This window comes from Hemiscyllium ocellatum, chromosome 12 (assembly GCF_020745735.1).
Source record: "Hemiscyllium ocellatum isolate sHemOce1 chromosome 12, sHemOce1.pat.X.cur, whole genome shotgun sequence".
NCBI classification, from domain to species: domain Eukaryota; kingdom Metazoa; phylum Chordata; class Chondrichthyes; order Orectolobiformes; family Hemiscylliidae; genus Hemiscyllium; species Hemiscyllium ocellatum.
Genome location: NC_083412.1, coordinates 56567121 through 56586307, shown reverse-complemented (window position 1 = coordinate 56586307; position 19187 = coordinate 56567121). Strand labels below are relative to the sequence as shown.

The window sequence follows — 19187 nt, the reverse complement described above, 5'->3', positions numbered from 1 at the left end:
GTGAATCTGATGAGGGAGTCACGGAGGGAGTGGTCTTTTTGGAACACTGATAGGGGAGGAGAGGAGATCCCTGGTGGTGGGATCCGTTTGGAAGTGGCGGAAATGACGACGGATGGCACGATGTATATGGAGGTTGGTGGAGTGGTAGGTGAGGACCAGTGGGGTTCTGTCCTGGTGGTGATTGGAGGGGCGAGGCTCAAAGGCGGAAGAGCGGGAAGTGGAGGAGATGCAGTGGAGAGCATCGTCGACCACGTCAGGGAGGAAATTGCGGTCTTTGAAGAAGGAGGCCATCTGGGTTGTTCGGTATTGGAACTGGTCCTCCTGGGAGCAGATGCGGTGGAGGCAAAGGAATTGGGAATATGGGATGCCATTTTTACAGGGGCAGGGTGGGAGGAGGTGTAGTCTAGGTAGTTGTGGGAGTCGGTCGGTTTATAGTAAATGTCCATGTTGATTTGGTCGCCCGAGATAGAAATGGAGAGGTCTAGGAAGGGAAGGGAGGAGTCTGAGACGGTCCAGGTAAATTTGAGGTCGGGGTGGAAGGTGTTAGTGAAGTGGATGAACTGTTCGGATCCCACCACCAGGGATATATTTCTCTCCCCTCCCCTATCGGCGTTCCGAAAAGACCACTCCTTCCGTGACTTCCTCGTCAGGTTCACACCCTCCACCAACCCAACCTTCACTCCCGGCACCTTCCCCTGCAACCGCAAGAAATGCAAACCTTGCGCCCACACCTCCCCTCTTACTTCCCTCCAAGGCCCCAAGGGATCCTTCCATATCCGCCACAAATTCACCTGCATCTCCACACACATCATTTACTGCATCAGCTGCACCCGATGTTGCCTCCTCTATATTGGGGAGACAGGCCGCCTACTTGCGGAACGTTTCAGAGAACATCTCTGGGACACCCGGACCAACCAACCCAACCACCCGGTGGCTCAACGCTTCACCTTTCCCTCCCGCACCACCAAGGACATGCAGGTCCTTGGACTCCTCCATTGCCAGACCATAGCAACATGACGGCTGGAGGAAGAACGCCTCATCTTCCGCCTAGGAACCCTCCAACCGCAAGGGATGAACTCAGATTTCCCCTCATTTCTCCTCCCCCCACCTTGTCTCAGTCCCAACCCTCGAACTCAGCACCACCTTCCTAACCTGCAATCTTCTTCCTGACCTCTCCGCCCCCAACCCCTCTCCGGCCTATCACCCTCACCTTAACCTCCTTCCACCTATCGCACTTCCAACACCCTCCCCCAAGTCCCTCCTCCCTACCTTTTATCTTAGCCTGCTGGACACACTTTCTCATTCCGGATGAAGGGCTCATGCCCGAAACGTCGATTCTCCTGCTCCTTGGATGCTGCCTGACCTGCGCTTTTCCAGCAACACATTTTCAGCTATGTGTTCACTCTGCCTGCTTTTCTTTGAAAGTAGAGAATTAACTGTAAAAGCAAAATACTGCCATTACTGGAGTTCTGAAATACAATCAAATTGCTGGAGAAATTTAGCAGATCTGGAAGCATCTGTGGAGAGAGAAACAGTTCGCATTTCAAAGCCTGGGATTCTTCTTTGGAATAGTTAGCTCTTTTGGCGTAGACAATGTAAGTCACTTCTCATGCAGTTGTGAATTGCAAATTGTGAAATGTTGCAAATATCTCCAAGCTTCAATCTGAGAAGGAATCAAATGTATGAAAGTTCACCTCCCAGTCACCTTCACAGCTGTTGAGAACCTGATATTTGTTCACTCTAAGGCTGCAGTTGTAGTTGCAGCAGATAGGTAATTTTAGTGAGCATGTCGTTATAAGTGTTGCCATGTCTTTCATGGCTCCTTTTTGAGGTATAGATAGGAGAATTTATCATTGAACATCTTGGAGAGAGAGGGTATCCTGCTGAGACTCATTCTTCACATGCTACTTGTGCAATAGCTTATCCTACTCTGTATGATGCCTGTCCATTCTCCTCTCAGTTGTGCTGATATCTACTTGCGCATTAATGACTGGGGATGTCATTTGTGCTGTACTGTCACAAAACAATCCTCAGTACCTGCCTGTCACTTCCTGAAAACCTTTGCAACTTGCAACATTTGTATGATCTGCCATTCATGAGCTCTTGCAACAGAGTGAAGGAATTGAGCGCCACAACCTATACGTAGTTGATGGTCCATTTTGATAGTGCTGATATGGAGGCAATTCCCATTGCTAAATGTGTATTCAGCTGTGCAAGTTTGGGATAGTATTTGTCAGTGTGTTGAGCTCCAAAATGGAGCCACTTGTGTCAAGTCACCAAAATATATGTGCACCATGGATGCCATTTTGCAGCTCTAATGATACTTGCAGTACGAGAGAACTTGCCTTGTTAGCACCCATGTGTTCAAATATCATAATCCAGGAGAGAATGTGGGAATAGCATGTTCTTCAATAAACTAATCTTCAAAACAACAAATGCAAAATAATTCTGAACAGTACTAATTCTGTTAATTAAACTTGCTGTCTGTGATTTTGATTGGTGATTAACTCCTCGATTAATGGATAAAATGCTGTTTAAAATGTAATTAAATATTAAAGTTCAGATTTAGCTTATTCACGAATTGATCCTGTTAACTTTTAATTTTAATTGTTCTGATTTGACTTGTTTCTTTGTCTTGTTTTCTTACAGATGTTTCAGCAACTGAATCACTAGAACAGTCAGGTAAACGAGTATGCAAGGTGAGACATGTGGAAGTGGATGAAACCAAAACTGAAGAAAGTATGTTGAAAGAGAGTAAGGACAAGTCAGTAGATTCTAGCTGCCAGTCTGCCTCATCAGGCTCAGATGGGGGAAGCTTACAACAGCAAGAAGAAACACCTTGCCAAAGTACAGAAAGTAACGAGAACTGCAACAGAAGTACTGAATCCTTGCAGCAATTGGAACCTGCAAGATTGAGTAATCAGGCTGAGTCTACTAGAATATCTTCCAGTCGGGAAACCGATGACAGTGATGATGATCCTATCTTAGTTCCATCTTCAAGGTTTAGATCAACTCCAGGACATAGGTAAGATATGTTCCACTTTAAGCTGAATGCTAATGCTATTATCTCACAGAATTGTTTATGGATTGTTTATTTGAAACAGTAGTTTGGGCTGCCTTTAAGATTAATACAATTCAAAAATTGATTTTAATTGAGAATAAATGACCAAACTTCAAAACATTTTTTTTATGGTTTTCACTATTATGAGTCAAGATTATCTGTACTTAAACTAAATTGGTGGAATTTCCATTTTGGTTGCAACAGCATTGCTTGCAAATTTGCATTACTTTGCTCAATTGAATATTGTAACAGCACAGGAGGCAGCTGTTTGGCACCTCGAATGTGCCAGCTCTCAGAGCAATTCATCCTGCTTCCCTGCTTAATCATTTAGTCCCTACCATTTTTCTCCTCATTAGATAATGTTCCAATATCCTTGTGAAGGTCATGATTGAATTTTCCTCCATCGTTATTCTAGAGCAGATCCAAACATATCAACTTGTAAGGTTCAGTCCTGATGAAGGGCTTTTGCCCGAAACATCAATTTTCCTACTCCTCGGATGCTGCCTGACCTGTTGTGTTTTTCCAGCACCACTCTAATCTAGACTCTGATTTCCAGCATCTGCGGTCCTCACTTTTGCCAACTTGTAAGGAGCTTTTTTTCTTATGTAGCCATTGGTTCTTTGCCATTTACCTTAAATTGATGCAGTCTGGTTTTGATCCTTCCACTAATAGGAATAATGCATCCCTTTCTAATCTTCCAAACCCCTCAATATTTTGAACTACCCTTTTTCAAAAGAGAATAGTCCCAACTTCTCTAACCAGTCCTCATAGATTATTCCTCAACGCTGAAGCCATTTTCAAAAATCTTTTCTGCACCCTTTCATAGTCTTCACATTGTTTTGGATGTACCCAGAATTAGACAAAATACTCCATTTGAGACTGAACCAGTTCTGTTAAGGTTTACCATAATGTTGTTTTTATATTTGATGCCTTTATCTGTGTGTCAGGTTCCTGTATGTCTTAACATTTTTTTCCAAATTGCCATGCTGCATTCACTATTTTTTTGCACTTAACTACCCAGGTCTCTCTGTCCTTGCACTTCGATTAAAATGCCTTTGTTCTGTTCGCTTTCTTTGTGCTAAAATATATCACATTACATATCTCTGCATTATATTTCATTTACCATGTGTCTACCCTTTCCACCACCTTGACCATGTCCACTTGAAGACTACCTTTGTCCTCCTCAAAATTCACAATATATCCAACTTTTGCATCTTGTGTACTCAACTCTGTAAATTAGTATATACTATGAGAAGTGATGGTCCATGGAATACCCCATCATATCTTTCTCTAGTCTGGAAAATAGCTGTTTCCTACCATTCAGCCAGCTTCATATCCATGCTTCCACTGTCTCACTTATTCTATGGATTTAACTTTGCTGATAAGCTTGTCATGTGCTTCTTTATCAATAGATACTTGGAAGTTCATGTACATCTCATCAACCTCATTATCCTGATCAAATCATTCTATCTCATCAAAAAGATCTCAAGCAATGTAGTTAAAGTTTCACAAATCCATCCTAGCTTTCTTGATTAATCTGCATTTGTCCAATTGAATGCTAGTTTTACTTGAGATTATCACTGCTGAAAGTTTTCCCACCACTCACATTAAACTGACAGGCTCATAATTGCTGGGCCTTCTGTTGCACCCTTTCCTTTTGAATGATGTGTAAATAATCTTTACAAATCTTCAATTTTCTGGCATCATCCTGTATTAACTGACACTAGAAGATTGTAACAAGTGCCTCTATGATTTCCACTTTTTTTTACTTTGCTTAGTATCCTTGGAAGTATCTCTGGAGCTTATTTAAGCCAGCCTGTGAAATTCCTCCTCTTAGTTTTTTGGCTCATCCTGTGTTTCAGTTAGCTTGTTTTTTTTGCTGACTTTGGCAGTGTTGGCTTTCTTGAAGACAGATACAAAAAAACTGATTTAGTATGTCAGCCTTGCCATCATTGAAGATGATGAGTTAATTTTCACATTATCTGCCATTCTCTTCAAATTACGCTGTTTGGCCTCTTTCTATTTTTCCTTCCCCTCTTTTTGTAGCAGCCAGATGCTCATTTGTGTTATTATCCTGACATTTGTGTTATGCATTCCTTTTCTGCTCCATCTTAATTTCTATCACTTTTGGTATTCATGGAGTGCTGACTTCCTTTGTGCTCCCTTTCCCCTTGTTTGAAATGTATCATATCTGTACCCAGCCACCTGTTTAAAGGCATCAGACTGCTGCACTACAATTCTGCAGCACAATCTTTGATTCCAATTTGCTTTGGCTGGATCCTTTCTCATCCCATTTGAAAATGGCCCTGCTCCAATTACAATGATTGTCACTCAGGACTGCCCTTTGCTCTTTCCCATAGTCAACCTGAACCAAATAACAATTGCTTCACTTAACTCACCTCATTCCTTAGAACTAAATCCTTTATGACTCCTTCCACATTAGAAACATTCAGGTCTAGAAAATTTCCTTGAACACACTTCAGAAATCTCTCCTTTATCTGGACTGTGTGTGAATACTGCAAACACCTTGCAATCCAAAAATATTTATTTCTCTAGTCCTGCAAATTTCTTGAACCTCTATTTTGGGGTCTCCATTATTACCATAACATTGTATTCCCTACCTGGCATCCTATGTCTGAACATCATCGGACTCAGTAAGACACTCCATGCACACTCATACATGTACAGTAAACTCAATTTAGGCTTCGTTACATTCATTTTTTCTGATCTCCACAAATGCCTTTTTTGTGCTAGTAATAATATTTAGCATAATCTCTTCCTGTTTTTTTGATAGTCTTGTTATCTCCTAGTTGTCAGACCCCTGTCAAGTTGGTTTAAACCCTCTTTAACAGCACTAATAAACTGCCTCACATGGAGCTACTAAATTCTGAATAATTTAAAACCCTTTGTCTTTGAATATTCGACATAAAACTGAATAAATGGCATAACTAACATTTTTATCAATCAATATTAGTAAGGACTAATTTTATTCCAGGCCTAATTTGAATGATTTGAAAGGCCATTTAATATATTTTTCTTATTAATATTAATACCAAAGTAGCCATAATTCTTAAGGTGAATTTGTGGAGTATGAAAAGTAGAGAAAGAAAACTTGTAGGATCGGTAAGCCTGAGAATGCAATCCTATAGTATATGAAAAACTTCAGGTAAATATCAAAGAAAATTCATAAGATTATCAAGGAAAAATGACAGCTTGCATTTATATGACAACTTGCAAAATACAGAGAAGACTGAAAACCTTACTTGGTTACATCTTCAACAAGTAAGGAAGGCACTCAAAATGCATATCTCCAGAATACAGTGTTAACTCAACTTTATTATAATTGCACAGTTCTTCATTGAGGCTATTTCCTGCTGATTGATGCTTTGAAGCTTAAAAACTCAAAATAATACACATATATTTTTAAATAAGAACTTCCATCTCACTGAGGGGACTCCAGGCCAATTCACGGCCAACAACCTCCTCTGAAAACTCAGGTCACTTTTTGACATCTGTGACAGATATCACTGAGGTGACTGAGACAATCCGCAACATTTTAAAGAAAAAGTTTCATTGTCCTTATTTTCCCATTTTAGCAGACCGTTTTAAGAGAATTCCAGGATCAGGAAAGAAAATAGCTGAAAAAGTAGTGAAAACATTACGCCACATTTAACAGTTAAGGTACTTTGTTCAATTCAGTCTGTTTGGTCCAGAGTTTCAGTTGCCATTTATTTCATGTACTCGATCAGTATTGTTCAGTCTCACTTGCCAGGTTTGCTCGAAATATCCTAGTGCTACAAAGTCTGCAGGGGTCACTACAAATGTAGCATTGTTGCATCAGACCTTGTAACCATAAGATGTCGGCTGCTGACTCCACTGGGAATTGCGATCAACTATATAAGAAGCATAATTTAATCCTATTGCCTTAATATTTTTCTGATGAGTTTGTATATACATACTCCAAGGTATACGTGCCTTAACTAATAAAATATTCCAAATGTAATCTAATCAGATTCCTTTAGAACTGTAAAAAAACTTGCACTTCTTTGTACTTCCACCCATGAGATGTTGGCTAACATTCCATGTACTTATTTAATTGCTTTCTGTATCAGTATGCTATTCTTTTACTGATTCCTATTCATTGACCACTAACTCTGCCAGTGTGACATTTAGAAAATATTCTGATTTAGCTTTCTTAGCTCCAAAGTGCATTACTTTTGAACTTACCTAGAAGTCAGCTAACGCAGCTCCTCCAGTTACCATCGCAGTCCTGCGTACTGTTTCTATTCAAATAATATTCTAATTCCCTCGTGAATACCTTCATTGCACCTGCTTCTCTGGGGCTATTTGCCAGTGTTTTGCTGACTATTCTCATCTGTAGTGCATCTGCAATATTCTGCAACATCCCCAGTGCTGCCTTATTCAGTGTTCTCAACAAACTCTGGGTACAACACTCTTCTTCTATTAATAAATAATAAAAAAACTGAACCCAAGAACAGAGTCCTGGAGGATATTCCCTACTCATTCCATCAATTAAGGTTTACATCCATCATCCCTGCCGTCTCTAACATCTAATTAATTTCTGATCAACATCAGATGCTTGTTTTCAATAGAGTCATAGAGATATACAGCATGGAAACAGACCCATCAGTCCAACTTGTCCATGTAGAGCAGATATCCTAAATAAACTGCCAGCATTTGACCCCTATTCCTTTAAATCCAGCCCACCATGAGGAACCTTGACAAATGTTTTACTGGAGTCCATATAGATCACATCCACCACTCTTCCCTCCTCAATCCTTTTTGTTACTTCTTCAAAAAAACTCAAGTAATTTAGTGAGACACAATTTCCCTCGTGCACAGCATGTTGACGATTCCTGATCAGTCCTCGTTTTTCCAGATCTATGGAAATCCTGACCCTCCAGATTCCCTCAAACACTTGTCTACCACTGAGGTCAAGATTACCAGTCTATAGTTCCCTGGCTTTTCCTTACAATTTTTCTTAAATAGTGACACCATATTAGCTAACCGCCAATCTTCTGGCACCTCATCTATGGCTATCAATGATACAAATATCGGTACAAGGGGACCAGCAGTCACTTCCCTAACTTCCCACAGAGTTCTTGTGTACACCTGATCTGGTCCTGGGTATTTATCCACCTTGAGCTGAAAAATGTGTTGCTGGAAAAGTGCAGCAGGTCAGGCAGCATCCAAAGAACAGGAGAATCAATGTTTCGGGCATGAGCCCTTCTTCAGGAATCCTGAAGAAGGGCTCATGCCCGAAACGTCGATTCTCCTGCTCTTTGGATGCTACCTGACCTGCTGCGCTTTTCCAGCAACACATTTTTCAGCTCTGATCTCCAGCATCTGCAGTCCTTACTTTCTCCTATTTATCCACCTTGATGGGTTTTAAGACATCCAGCACTTCCTCCTCTGTAATATGTGCGTTTTTCAAGATGTCACTAATTATTTCCCCATCTTTTATATATTCCATATCCTGTTCCACAGTAAAAACTGCTGCAAAATACTTGTCTAGTATCTTCCCCCATCTCCTGTGGTTCCACACATAGGCAGCTTTGCTGTCTCCCTAATTACCCTTTGTCCTTAATGTACTTGTAGAATCCCTTTGGATTCTCCTTAACCCTATTTGCCAAAGCTATCTCATGTCTATTTTTTGCCCTCCTGATCGGGAGTATACTCCTATTGCCTTTATACACTTGTCGGGATTTACACAATCTCTGCTGTCTATACATATGGTTCCTTCTTGTTCTTGACCAAAACCTCAACTTCTCTTGTCATCCAGCATTCCCTACACCTATTAGCCTTGCCCTTCAACCCTAACAGGAGCACTCTGGACTCTCATCTCATTTTTGAAGGCTTCCCATTTTTCAGCCATCTCATTACCTGCAAACATCCACCCCCAACTAACTTTTGAAAGTTTTTTGCCTAATACTGTCAAAATTGACCTTACTCCAATTTAACCTTTAACTTTTAGATCCAGTTAGTCCATTTCAATCATTATTTTAAAACTAATAAAATTATGGTTGTTGGATCCAAAGTGCTCCCCCACTGGCATCTCAGACACCTGCCCTGCCTTATTTCCCAAAGTCGATCAAATTTTGCACATCCAAATACTGATTCAGAAAATTTTCTTGTGTCTGATGAAGGAGCAACACTCCGAAAGCTTGTATTTTCAAATAAACCTGTTGGACTGTAAACTGGTGTTGTGTGATTTTCAACTTCGTCCACTCAGCCCAACACTGGCACCTCCACATCATTTTTCCTGCCTGATCTGCTTGTTCAACTTGCTCCTTTTCCCAACTATACCAGTCTGAAACTGATCTCTTTCCTCACCATCTCCCTGAGTGTCAACTAACCTCCAGCCCCCACCAACCCAGTTTAAATACTCCTGAGCAGCTTTAGGAATTCTCCCCACCAGTTTATTGGTCCCCTTTCACTTCAGGTGCAATCCATCCTTCTTATACAGGTCACTTCTATGCCAGAAGGGATTCCAATAATCCAAAAATGTGAATCCTTCTCCCCTGCACCAACTCCTGAGCCACCCATTCATTTCCTCTATCTTCTTATTCCTACCCTTATGAAGTTCATGGCACCAGGAACTAGATATTGCTACCATCAAGGACCTTTTAAATTCCTGCCTAACTTCCAACTTCTCCTCAGAATCTCATCCTTTTCTTGTCCTATACTGTTAGTTCCAATGTGTACAATGACCCCCTGCTGGCCCCTCTCCCCTTTGAGAATGTTTTTCACCCCGTATGAGATATCCTTGATCCTCGCACCAGGGAAGCAACTCACCACTCTATATCTTGCTGTCAGCTGCAGAAACCTCTGTCTGTGCCTCTGACTAGAGAGTCCCTGTCACAATTGATTGTTTGGAACCTGACATACCTCTTGTTACATTAGAGCCAGTCTCGGTATCAGAAATCTGGCTGTCAGTGCTACATTACGTTGAGAGTCCATCGCCCCTTACGTTTCCAAGATGTGGAAATGCCGGTGTTGGACTGGGGTGGACAAGTTCAAAAGTCATTTGAAACCGTGTTAAAGTCCAACAGGTTTATTTGAAATCACTAACTTTTGTTCACCTGACAAAGGGGCAATGCTTCACGATTTTAAATAAACCTGTTGGATTTTAGGGGTGGCACGGTGGCTCAGTGGTTAGCACTGCTGTCTCACAGCACCATGGACCTGGGTTCAATTCCCACCTTGGACAACTGTCTGTGTGGAGTTCGCACATTGCACAGTCTGCGTGGGTTTCCTCCGGGTGCTCCAGTTTCCTCCCGCAGTCCAAAGATGTGTAGGTTAGGTGAACTGGCCATACTAAATTGCCCGTAGTACTAGGTGCATTAGTCAGTGGTAAATGTAGGAGAATAGTACTGGGTGGGTTGCTCTTTGGAGGGCCGGTGTGGACTTGTTGGGCTGAAGGGCCTGTTTCCACGCTGTCGGGAATCTAATCTAATCAAATCTAATAACCTAGTGTTGTGTAACTTTTGACCTATGTTTTCTAAAACAGCATACTTGTTTGAGATGGGGATAGCCACAGGAGACTCCTGCGTGACTTGCCTCCCTCTCCTACCTTTCCTGAAGGTCACCATCTACCCAACTGTATCTTCAGTTTATCTCCCTTCCTGCAACTGCCATCCGTCACACCCCCTAGCTCCTGTAAATTCCTCATTGTCTCTAACTGCCACTCTAGCCAATCCATGTGATCTGATAGGATTGTCAACCAAGCACACCTTCTGCAGACAAAATCTTCAGTAACATGAAACTCTCCCTAATCTCCCACATCCGACAGGAAGAGCACATAACTAAAGGCCAGTTTTGCACGGTAACAATCTACAACCTAGAAGACAGCATAGTCTTACTGCTCTTTTAAAAAAAAAAGCACTGTCCAGGCTAACTTAGTACCAATGTTTTATATTTTAAAAGTTTAATCAGGAGACAGATCTCAATAAAACATACAATCAAAAAGAAAGCCACTTAGCTGCTCCCATGCTGTAAACTTTCCTACATAGGTTTCTCCAAGGTCAGCTGTGAGTTTCACTGTTTGTTAATTTTTATCTTTGACAAACTCCAATGTCCAGGATACGTGAAAGCAAACACCGCAGATTCAACGCTGGGTCAGATATCAGTGCAGGTTTATTTCTCTGTTTGATTCACTGTCCATGTGGTCACTGTCTTTGTCTGTCTTCCTCCTTTTTAAAGTACCATTTGATCATTTTTTTCTGAAGGTTCCAAAATCATGCAACAGCTTATAAAACGGTATTACTGCACCTAGAATTCGAGGAAATCAGCTCCAACATTGAAAATACTTCAAAAAGAGCAGCTCTTACAACGACAATATTTTCCAGCATTCCATCATGAATTACCCAGAATTTGATGCAATTTTATTTTTGCTAACTACTTGGCCCAGCACCAAGTAACTTCTGAATGTCCATTAAAACAACCTTCATAGATACTCCTTTTTATTTAAAACATCAATTATATTAGACATGACTTTGCTTAAAATGGTGATGGCTGTGTCTGATCAGTTCAGTTATCCTTTAATTATGTACATCACTCTTGTGGTATAACTAATAAATCACTGAGTTTAGTCATAGAGTCATACAGTATGGAAACAGACCCTTTGGTCCAACCTGTCCATGCTAATCATCATCCTAATCTGACTTATTCCTCTTTAGCAGCACTTTGCCCATTTCCCTTTAAACCCTTCCTTTTCCGAAACCCATCCAGATGCTTGTTAAATGTTGCAAATGTACCCGCCTTCACAACTTACTCTTTCAGCTCAATCCATATGCGGACCACTCGCTGTGTGAAAATGTTAGTCCCAAGTTCCTTTTAAATATTTTCTCTCTCACCTTAAACCTATGTCCTCTAGTTTCCTACTTCTCCACTCTAGAAAAAGGATCTTTGCTATTCACCATATCCATGCCATTCATGATTTCATAAACCTTTATAAGATCACCCCTCAGTGCTGCAGAGAAAAGAGCCCCATCATATTCAGCCCTTCCCTAAAGCTGAAACCCTCCCATCCTAGCAATATCCTTGTAAATCTTTTATATGTTAATTAAGTACAGGAGCACAATTAGACCTTTTGGTCTATTGAGTCTGCTCCGCCATTCAATTATAACTGACGTGCTCCTCACCCCTATTTTTCTGCCTTCTCCCCAAACCCTTCAACCCATTACCAATTAAAAATCTGTCTACCTCCTTAAATTTACTCCCTGTCCCAGTATCCATCACGTTTTGAGGTAGAAAATTCCACAGATTCGCAACCTTTTGGGAGAAGTAGTTTCTCCTCAACTCCATTTTAAATTTGCTAAACCTTATTCTAGGGCTATGGCCTGTCATCTAGTATGCCCCAGAAGAGAGAGCATCTGCTCTACATCTATTTTGTTCATATCCTTTAACATCTTGAATACCTCAATTTGATCTCCCCTCATTCTTCTAAATTCCAGAGAGTATCAGCCTAAACTGCAAAAAATCTCTTCATATGACAATCTCCTCATCAGTGGGATCAATCTTGCTCAGAACTGCCTCCAATGCCAATAAATCTTTCTTCAAATAAGGGGGCCAAAACTGCACACAATATTCCAGGAGCAGTCTCACCAATGTCTTGTGTAGTTGAAACAGTATTTCCTTACCTTTTATATTCTATTCTTTCAGCTATAAAAGCCAACATTCCATTCACTTTCTTTATTATCTGCTGTACACGCATGCTAGTTTTCTGTGACTCGTGAAGGAGGACACCCAGATCCTTCTGCACCAGAACACCCCGAAGTCTCTCCCCATTTAGGTAATAGGTTACCTTCCCATTTCTTTTGACCAAAATGTATTACTCACACTTATCCACGTTAAACTCCAAATTTCACATTTTGGCCCACTCTCCTAACCTGTCTATATCCATTTGCAAAATTCTTATTTTCTCATTGCAGTTTACCATCCCGCCCATTATTTGTGTCATCCACAAATTTGGCAATACAGCCTTCTATCCCTGTATCGAAGTTATTAGTGTACATTGTAAATAGCTGGGGTCCAAGGACTGAACCCTATGGCACCCCAATCATTACATCTTGTCATCCAGAAATATAAAACATTTATCCCAACTTTATCTTCTGTCCGTCAGCCAGTCATTATCCAAGCTAATAAATTACCCCAACTCCATATGATCCAACCTTGTGAATTAACTTTTTATACGGCACTTTATCAAATGCCTTCCAGAAGTCCAGATATATTATGTCTACTGGATCTCTGTTATCCACTTCTTTCCTGCACCCTTTCAAGTTTAATACATCTTCTCTATAGAAGGGTGACCAGAATTGTAAGCAGTATTCTAAAAGTGGCATCACCAATGCCATGTACAGTCACAACATGATCCCCCAACTCCTATACTTAATGTTCTGACCAATGAAGGCAAATATGCTAAATGCCACCTTCACCTCCCTGTCTACCTGTGACTCAATTTTCAAAAAGATATGTACCTATACCCCTAGGTCTCTTTGTTAGGCAACACTCCCCAGGACCCTACAATTAACTGCATGAATCCTGCCCTGGCTTGTCTTACCAAAATTATTGAATAGACAAAAATAATGTCAGCTCGAATGCCCAATACAGTTGATTAGTTTCAGCTGGAGTGATGAAATTCAACCTGGATTTCTGCTTGGACTACATTTCAATGGCTTCTGCAAGAATTATGCAGATGTGGAAACAAAAACTATCTCACCTGCAGTGAAATAACTACTGAAAGCTACTATAAAAGATCACATTCCTTGAGGGTCCGTAGGATTTTACTTCAACACAGAATCCTAACAAAAAGTGTAAACATTACAAAGGTCTTTTTTTTAATGAAATGTAATTTACGTCTTTTTCTATTCATAATAATTGAGGAAATTATTGAGACCCCAGGAACTGACGCAAAGAACACCCAGAATTCTGAACAAGACAAACAACATAGCACCACCTTATGCCCACAACCTAAGTCAACTACACAGTTTTAAATATTATACATCTGATTATACAGTATTTCAAAAATATGCTGACCCTTTGAATATCCAGTGAAAGCACAATGTACAATAGAGGTAGTAATCCTACCTCTGGACCAGGAAGCCCAGATTTCAAATCCCACCTGCTCCAGAGGTATATCATAATATCTCTGGACAGGTTGATTAGGAAATATATATATGATAAAGTAGACTGTTAATAGTCAAATAATCTGAACTAAGAGCAAAACCTTTATTTTCCACACATTATGAATTCACCACACATCACGTTACCCTGATATTTTAAAATACTAATCAAACTGTCTGAATCATTTTATCTTAAATATATGTTACTCATTGTTGTGGTTCTGTTCGCTGAGCTGGGAATTTGTGTTGCAGACGTTTTGTCCCCCGTCTAGGTGACATCCTCAGTGCTTGGGAGCCTCCTGTGAAGTGCTTCTGTGATCTTTCCACCGGCATTTGTAGTGGTTTGGATCTGCCGCTCCCGGTTGTCAGTTCCAGCTGCCGCTGCAGTGGTCAGTATATTGGGTCCAGGTCGATGTGCTTATTGATTGAATCTGTGGATGAATGCCATGCCTCTAGGAATTCCCTGGTTGTTCTCTGGTTTGTCCTATAATAGAAGTGTTGTCCCAGTCGAACTCATGTTGCTTGTCATCTGCGTGTGCGGCTACTAAGGATAGCTGGTCGTGTTGTTTCGTGGCTAGTTGGTGTTCTTGCATAAGGATGACAAGCAACATGAATTTGACTGGACAACACTACTATTATAGGACAAGCCAAACAGAGAACAGCCAGGGAATTCCTAGAGGCGTGGCACTCATCCACAGGTTCAATCAATAAGCACATCGACCTGGACCCAATATACCAGCTACTGCAGCGGACAGCTGGAACGGACAACCGGAAGTGGCAGATTCAAACCACTACAAATGCCAGAGGAAAGATCACAGAAGCACTTCACAGGCACTGAGGATGTCACTTAGACGGGGGACAAAACGTCTGCAACAAAACGTGGGGCGGCACGGTGGCACAGTGGTTAGCACTGCTGCCTCACAGCGCCAGGGACCTGGGTTCAATTCCCGCCTCAGGCGACTGACTGTGTGGAGTTTGCATGTTCTCCCCGTGTCTGCGTGGGTTTCCTCCGGGTGCTCCGGTTTCCTCCCACAGTCCAAAGATGTGCGGGTCAGGTGAATTGGCCATGCTAAATTGCCCGTAGTGTTAGGTAAGGGGTATATGTAGGGGTATGGGTGGGTTGTCGCTTCGGCGGGTCGGTGTGGACTTGTTGGGCCGAAGGGCCTGTTTCCACACTGTAAGTAATCTAATCTAACAAATTCTCAGCTCAGCGAACAGAACCACAACAATGAGTAACATATATTTAAGATAAAATGATTCAGACAGTTTGATTAGTATTCTAAAATATCAGGGTAACGTGATGTGTGGTGAATTCGTGATGTGTGGTGAATTCATAATGTGTGGAAAATAAAGGTTTTGCTCTTAGCTCAGATTATTTGACTATTAACAGTCTACTTTATAATATACAGCAACGAGCACCCGAGCTACAAATCTTTTCACAAATATGTTACTCAACTTGTGTTGAAATCCTTAATTTCAAAGGACAACTCTAAACTCTTAACATGATGGTAGCTGCCCTCACTAAAGTAATTCTAATCTTCTTGACTGAATGTAACATATATTCCTTTAAATTGCATCTCTCTACATTAAGAAATTGATATTTACTAAATTTTTGTGATTTTTCTGTTATTGTCCATTTCTATTATCCATTTGATAGTGCGTATTTCTTCGTGGACAACAGTCACTAAATTAAATATGCTAACATAATGGAAATATTTATGAATTGAGCTTAATTTAGAGAGTGGAGTAGCTCAAGTAACTCTAAGCAAGTTACGGTTGATCTAACTTTGAGCAGATCAGCTTGCCAATTAAAACTAATTTTATTTTTGGAAATATTATGATTGATGATCTGAGTTTTGCAAAGAGTTGATGTTCTTTTCCTTTATTTCCTGAAAATACATTTAAACCCATATTAATTTTTTTTTTATCTGGACGATGGGTTCTAAATGAAATGATTTTGGGATGGAGTCATTTCTTCAATGTTTGCAGTGTCTGTGCACCAAAAGTGCAAAATAATACTTTTGTTTCAGGTGTAAGTAATTGAAATTGGAATTCTGTGCTCATGTGCCTGAAGAGCTCATTGTATGATGGAACTGTGTGCTCATGTACTCTTTACTGCAGTAATGCAGTTCTGCAAGAACTCAGTGTTCTCTCAGTATTTGCAACACCTTTTTAACCCCAGGCTTGTGTTTCAATGGTGCACATTATTTCCTTTCCTCCACTCCACACAAAGTAGAAAACTTGGCAATCCTCCTAGGGGAGAAATCAGAAAACTGTCTCTTAAAGAAATTTTAAATATATTACAAGGTAAGTTGAATTATTCTTTCCTTTCCATGCTTTTTAAAAATTCACTTGCCTTGCATTTTGCCACTTTATGCAGTCATGTGGAAAATATTTTATCCATTATGCAATTTTTGCAGCTTTTGCCTTCATTCTTGAATGACTTTTCAGCCTGGTTGTTAGTACATTTAGCATGGTTAGGTACAAAGATATCAAGATGCTTTCTCTACTTTCCCCAATGGGTCTGCCTGCCCCATGGAGAAATAATATATTTTGGATGATTTGTATTTGGATCCAAATTCTGTTGGATTCAATATCTCCCAACTTTACTAACTTATATTCTAAATTTTAATTCTACAATGGTTGTTATAATTGTCTTTATAGACATTAATGAAAGTATACCTGATGTTTATACTGCTTTGAAATTTGTTGTGATTTGAAATCTTAAAATACTTCTTCAGGACAGCATATGGCATTAATCTTTTGAATTGTTATTCTTTAATTCCAACAGCACGAATTCTAACCACAGCAGACCAAAGAGCACATGAAGAATCCTAGTGCTTTGAAAACACTGGCAATGGTGTCATTTGTTATTTTCTAATCCCAGAGTAGGGAAATGAAGCTCCTCAGGCATTCACTCCATTTGAATTGTACCAGTAGTTTGGGTGCTTGCATGAGCCATCAACACCATGCTTATGTATAGTATAAAGCAGTTTTGTGCTCCTTATCCAAAAAGGGATATTCTTACATTATACATGGGTTGGAGAAGGTTCACTAGATTACTACTTCATCCCAGGAATCATTTATTGTCTACACTCATTGGAGTTCAGAAGAATTTCTGAGATGACTTGAGAGCCTAGTTGCTAAGAGAATGTTATTGATCTAAAACCAGGGAATCTCCCGTTCAATACATACAGGAAGATGGATTTCCATTTTTGCAACATTAATTACTCTTCAAAATTCTCTACCTCAGAGAGCTGTGGAAACTGAGTCATTCAAGGCTGAGTTTATTGGAATTTAAAAGAATGAAGGGGAGTCTTATAGAAACGTATAAAATTATGAAAGGAAATGATAAGATAGAAAAAGAGAGGTTGGTTCCACTGTGGGTGAAACTAGAACAAGGAGGCATAGCCTCCAAATAAGGGGGAGGAGATTTAGGACGAAGTTGAGGAGGAACTTCTTCACTCAAGCGTTGTGAATCTGTTGAATCCCCTGCCCAGTGAAGCAGACTGTCTCATCGATTTTTTTTAAGACAAAGACCGATTTTTGAACAGTAAAGGAATTAAGAGTTATGGTGTGTGTGTGTGTGTGTGTGTGTGTGTGTATAAGTGGAACTGAATCCATGAACAGGTTAGCTGTGATCATATTGAATGATTAAGCAGGCTCGACAGGCCAAATTGCCTATTCCTACTCCTATCTCTTATGAGTTAAACAGGTCTTGGATATATAGGAGAGTTGAGGATTATGGGATAGACAGGAAAGTCGATTGGGCCACGAACAAATCAACCACTGAATGGTAGAATAGGCTGAAGAGTTTGACTGGCATACTCATATTTCTAATGTTCTTATGTACCCTGATGAAATACAATGCAGCCACCTGCACTCATGCAAAGGAGAAGGGATGCATATTACTAGGTTTATATTTCCCAGAATTTAAATTGTCATGGGTTGTTTCAAAGTTTTCAAGGTATTGGAGGAACTGATGGGGCTGCTTACCTGAAAATATTTATGCTCTTTAAGAAGTCTGGGACTAAGAGCATTATCTAAATATTAGAGCCAAGTCTTCCAGGATTGAAGCTAAGAAAGACTTATTTCTACATACACAGTTGGTTTGGAACTCTCTCAATGGCAATAGATTGTTGTAATTTTTAGGAATGTGATTGAGATATTTTTGTTCACAAGGTGCATTAAGGGATATGGGTAGGTACGTGCAGTTGGGTCACAAGTTAACCATGACTAAATAGCAGAACGGGCTCAGGATGCTCAATGGCCAACTCCTCTTCCAATACACTATTTTTGATTGTGTTTAGTGCTCAGTCCTTCACAACTAAAGAATTTGATTCTATATTTGCAACCCCTAGAGATTTAGCTGAAAGTTTACAATTTTGATTTGGCCTATTTGTAGCTTTAGCTTTCTGTACATATCAGTCTAGAAAATAAAGTATATTGTGGGCGGCACGGTGGCACAGTGGTTAGCACTGCTGCCTCACAGCGCCTGAGTCCCAGGTTCAATTCCCGACTCAGGCGATTGACTGTGTGGAGTTTGCACATTCTCCCCATGTCTGCGTGGGTTTCCTCCAGGTGCTCCGGTTTCCTCCCACAGTCCAAAGATGTGCGGGTCAGGTGAATTGGCCATGCTAAATTGCCCGTAGTGTTAGGTAAGGGGTAAATGTAGGGGTATGGGTGGGTTGCGCTTTGGCGGGTCGATGTGGACTTGTTGGGCCGAAGGGCCTGTTTCCACACTGTAAGTAATCTAATCTAATCAAACTGACCATCTGTTTCAAAACCCTGATGCAGTTCTCAAAAATTAACAACTCAAGATTGATAACTACCAGTAATAACAAGTAACAATATACACACAGGTATGGGCCATTGAATATCTCCAAAAATAAGTTTGTGGCTGATCTCCATAATGTCTGCTTGATGACCGTTGCTCCATATTGTAATAAAAAAACAGAAATTTGTCAGTCTCTGATTAAAAA

At 40.5% G+C, this 19187-nt stretch overlaps 1 protein-coding gene across 4 annotated transcripts in view; it reads left to right on the top strand.

Annotated features, from left to right (window-relative positions):
* Window positions 1-19187, top strand: part of dcaf6 (ddb1 and cul4 associated factor 6) — a 223016-nt gene that overhangs the window by 156520 nt on the left and 47309 nt on the right. For all 4 annotated transcript variants that reach the window (XM_060833573.1, XM_060833572.1, XM_060833571.1 and 1 more), the window contains one exon: window positions 2650-3025. In XM_060833573.1, the coding sequence (XP_060689556.1) occupies window positions 2650-3025 (376 nt within the window). The remainder of the gene's footprint in view (window positions 1-2649; window positions 3026-19187) is intronic.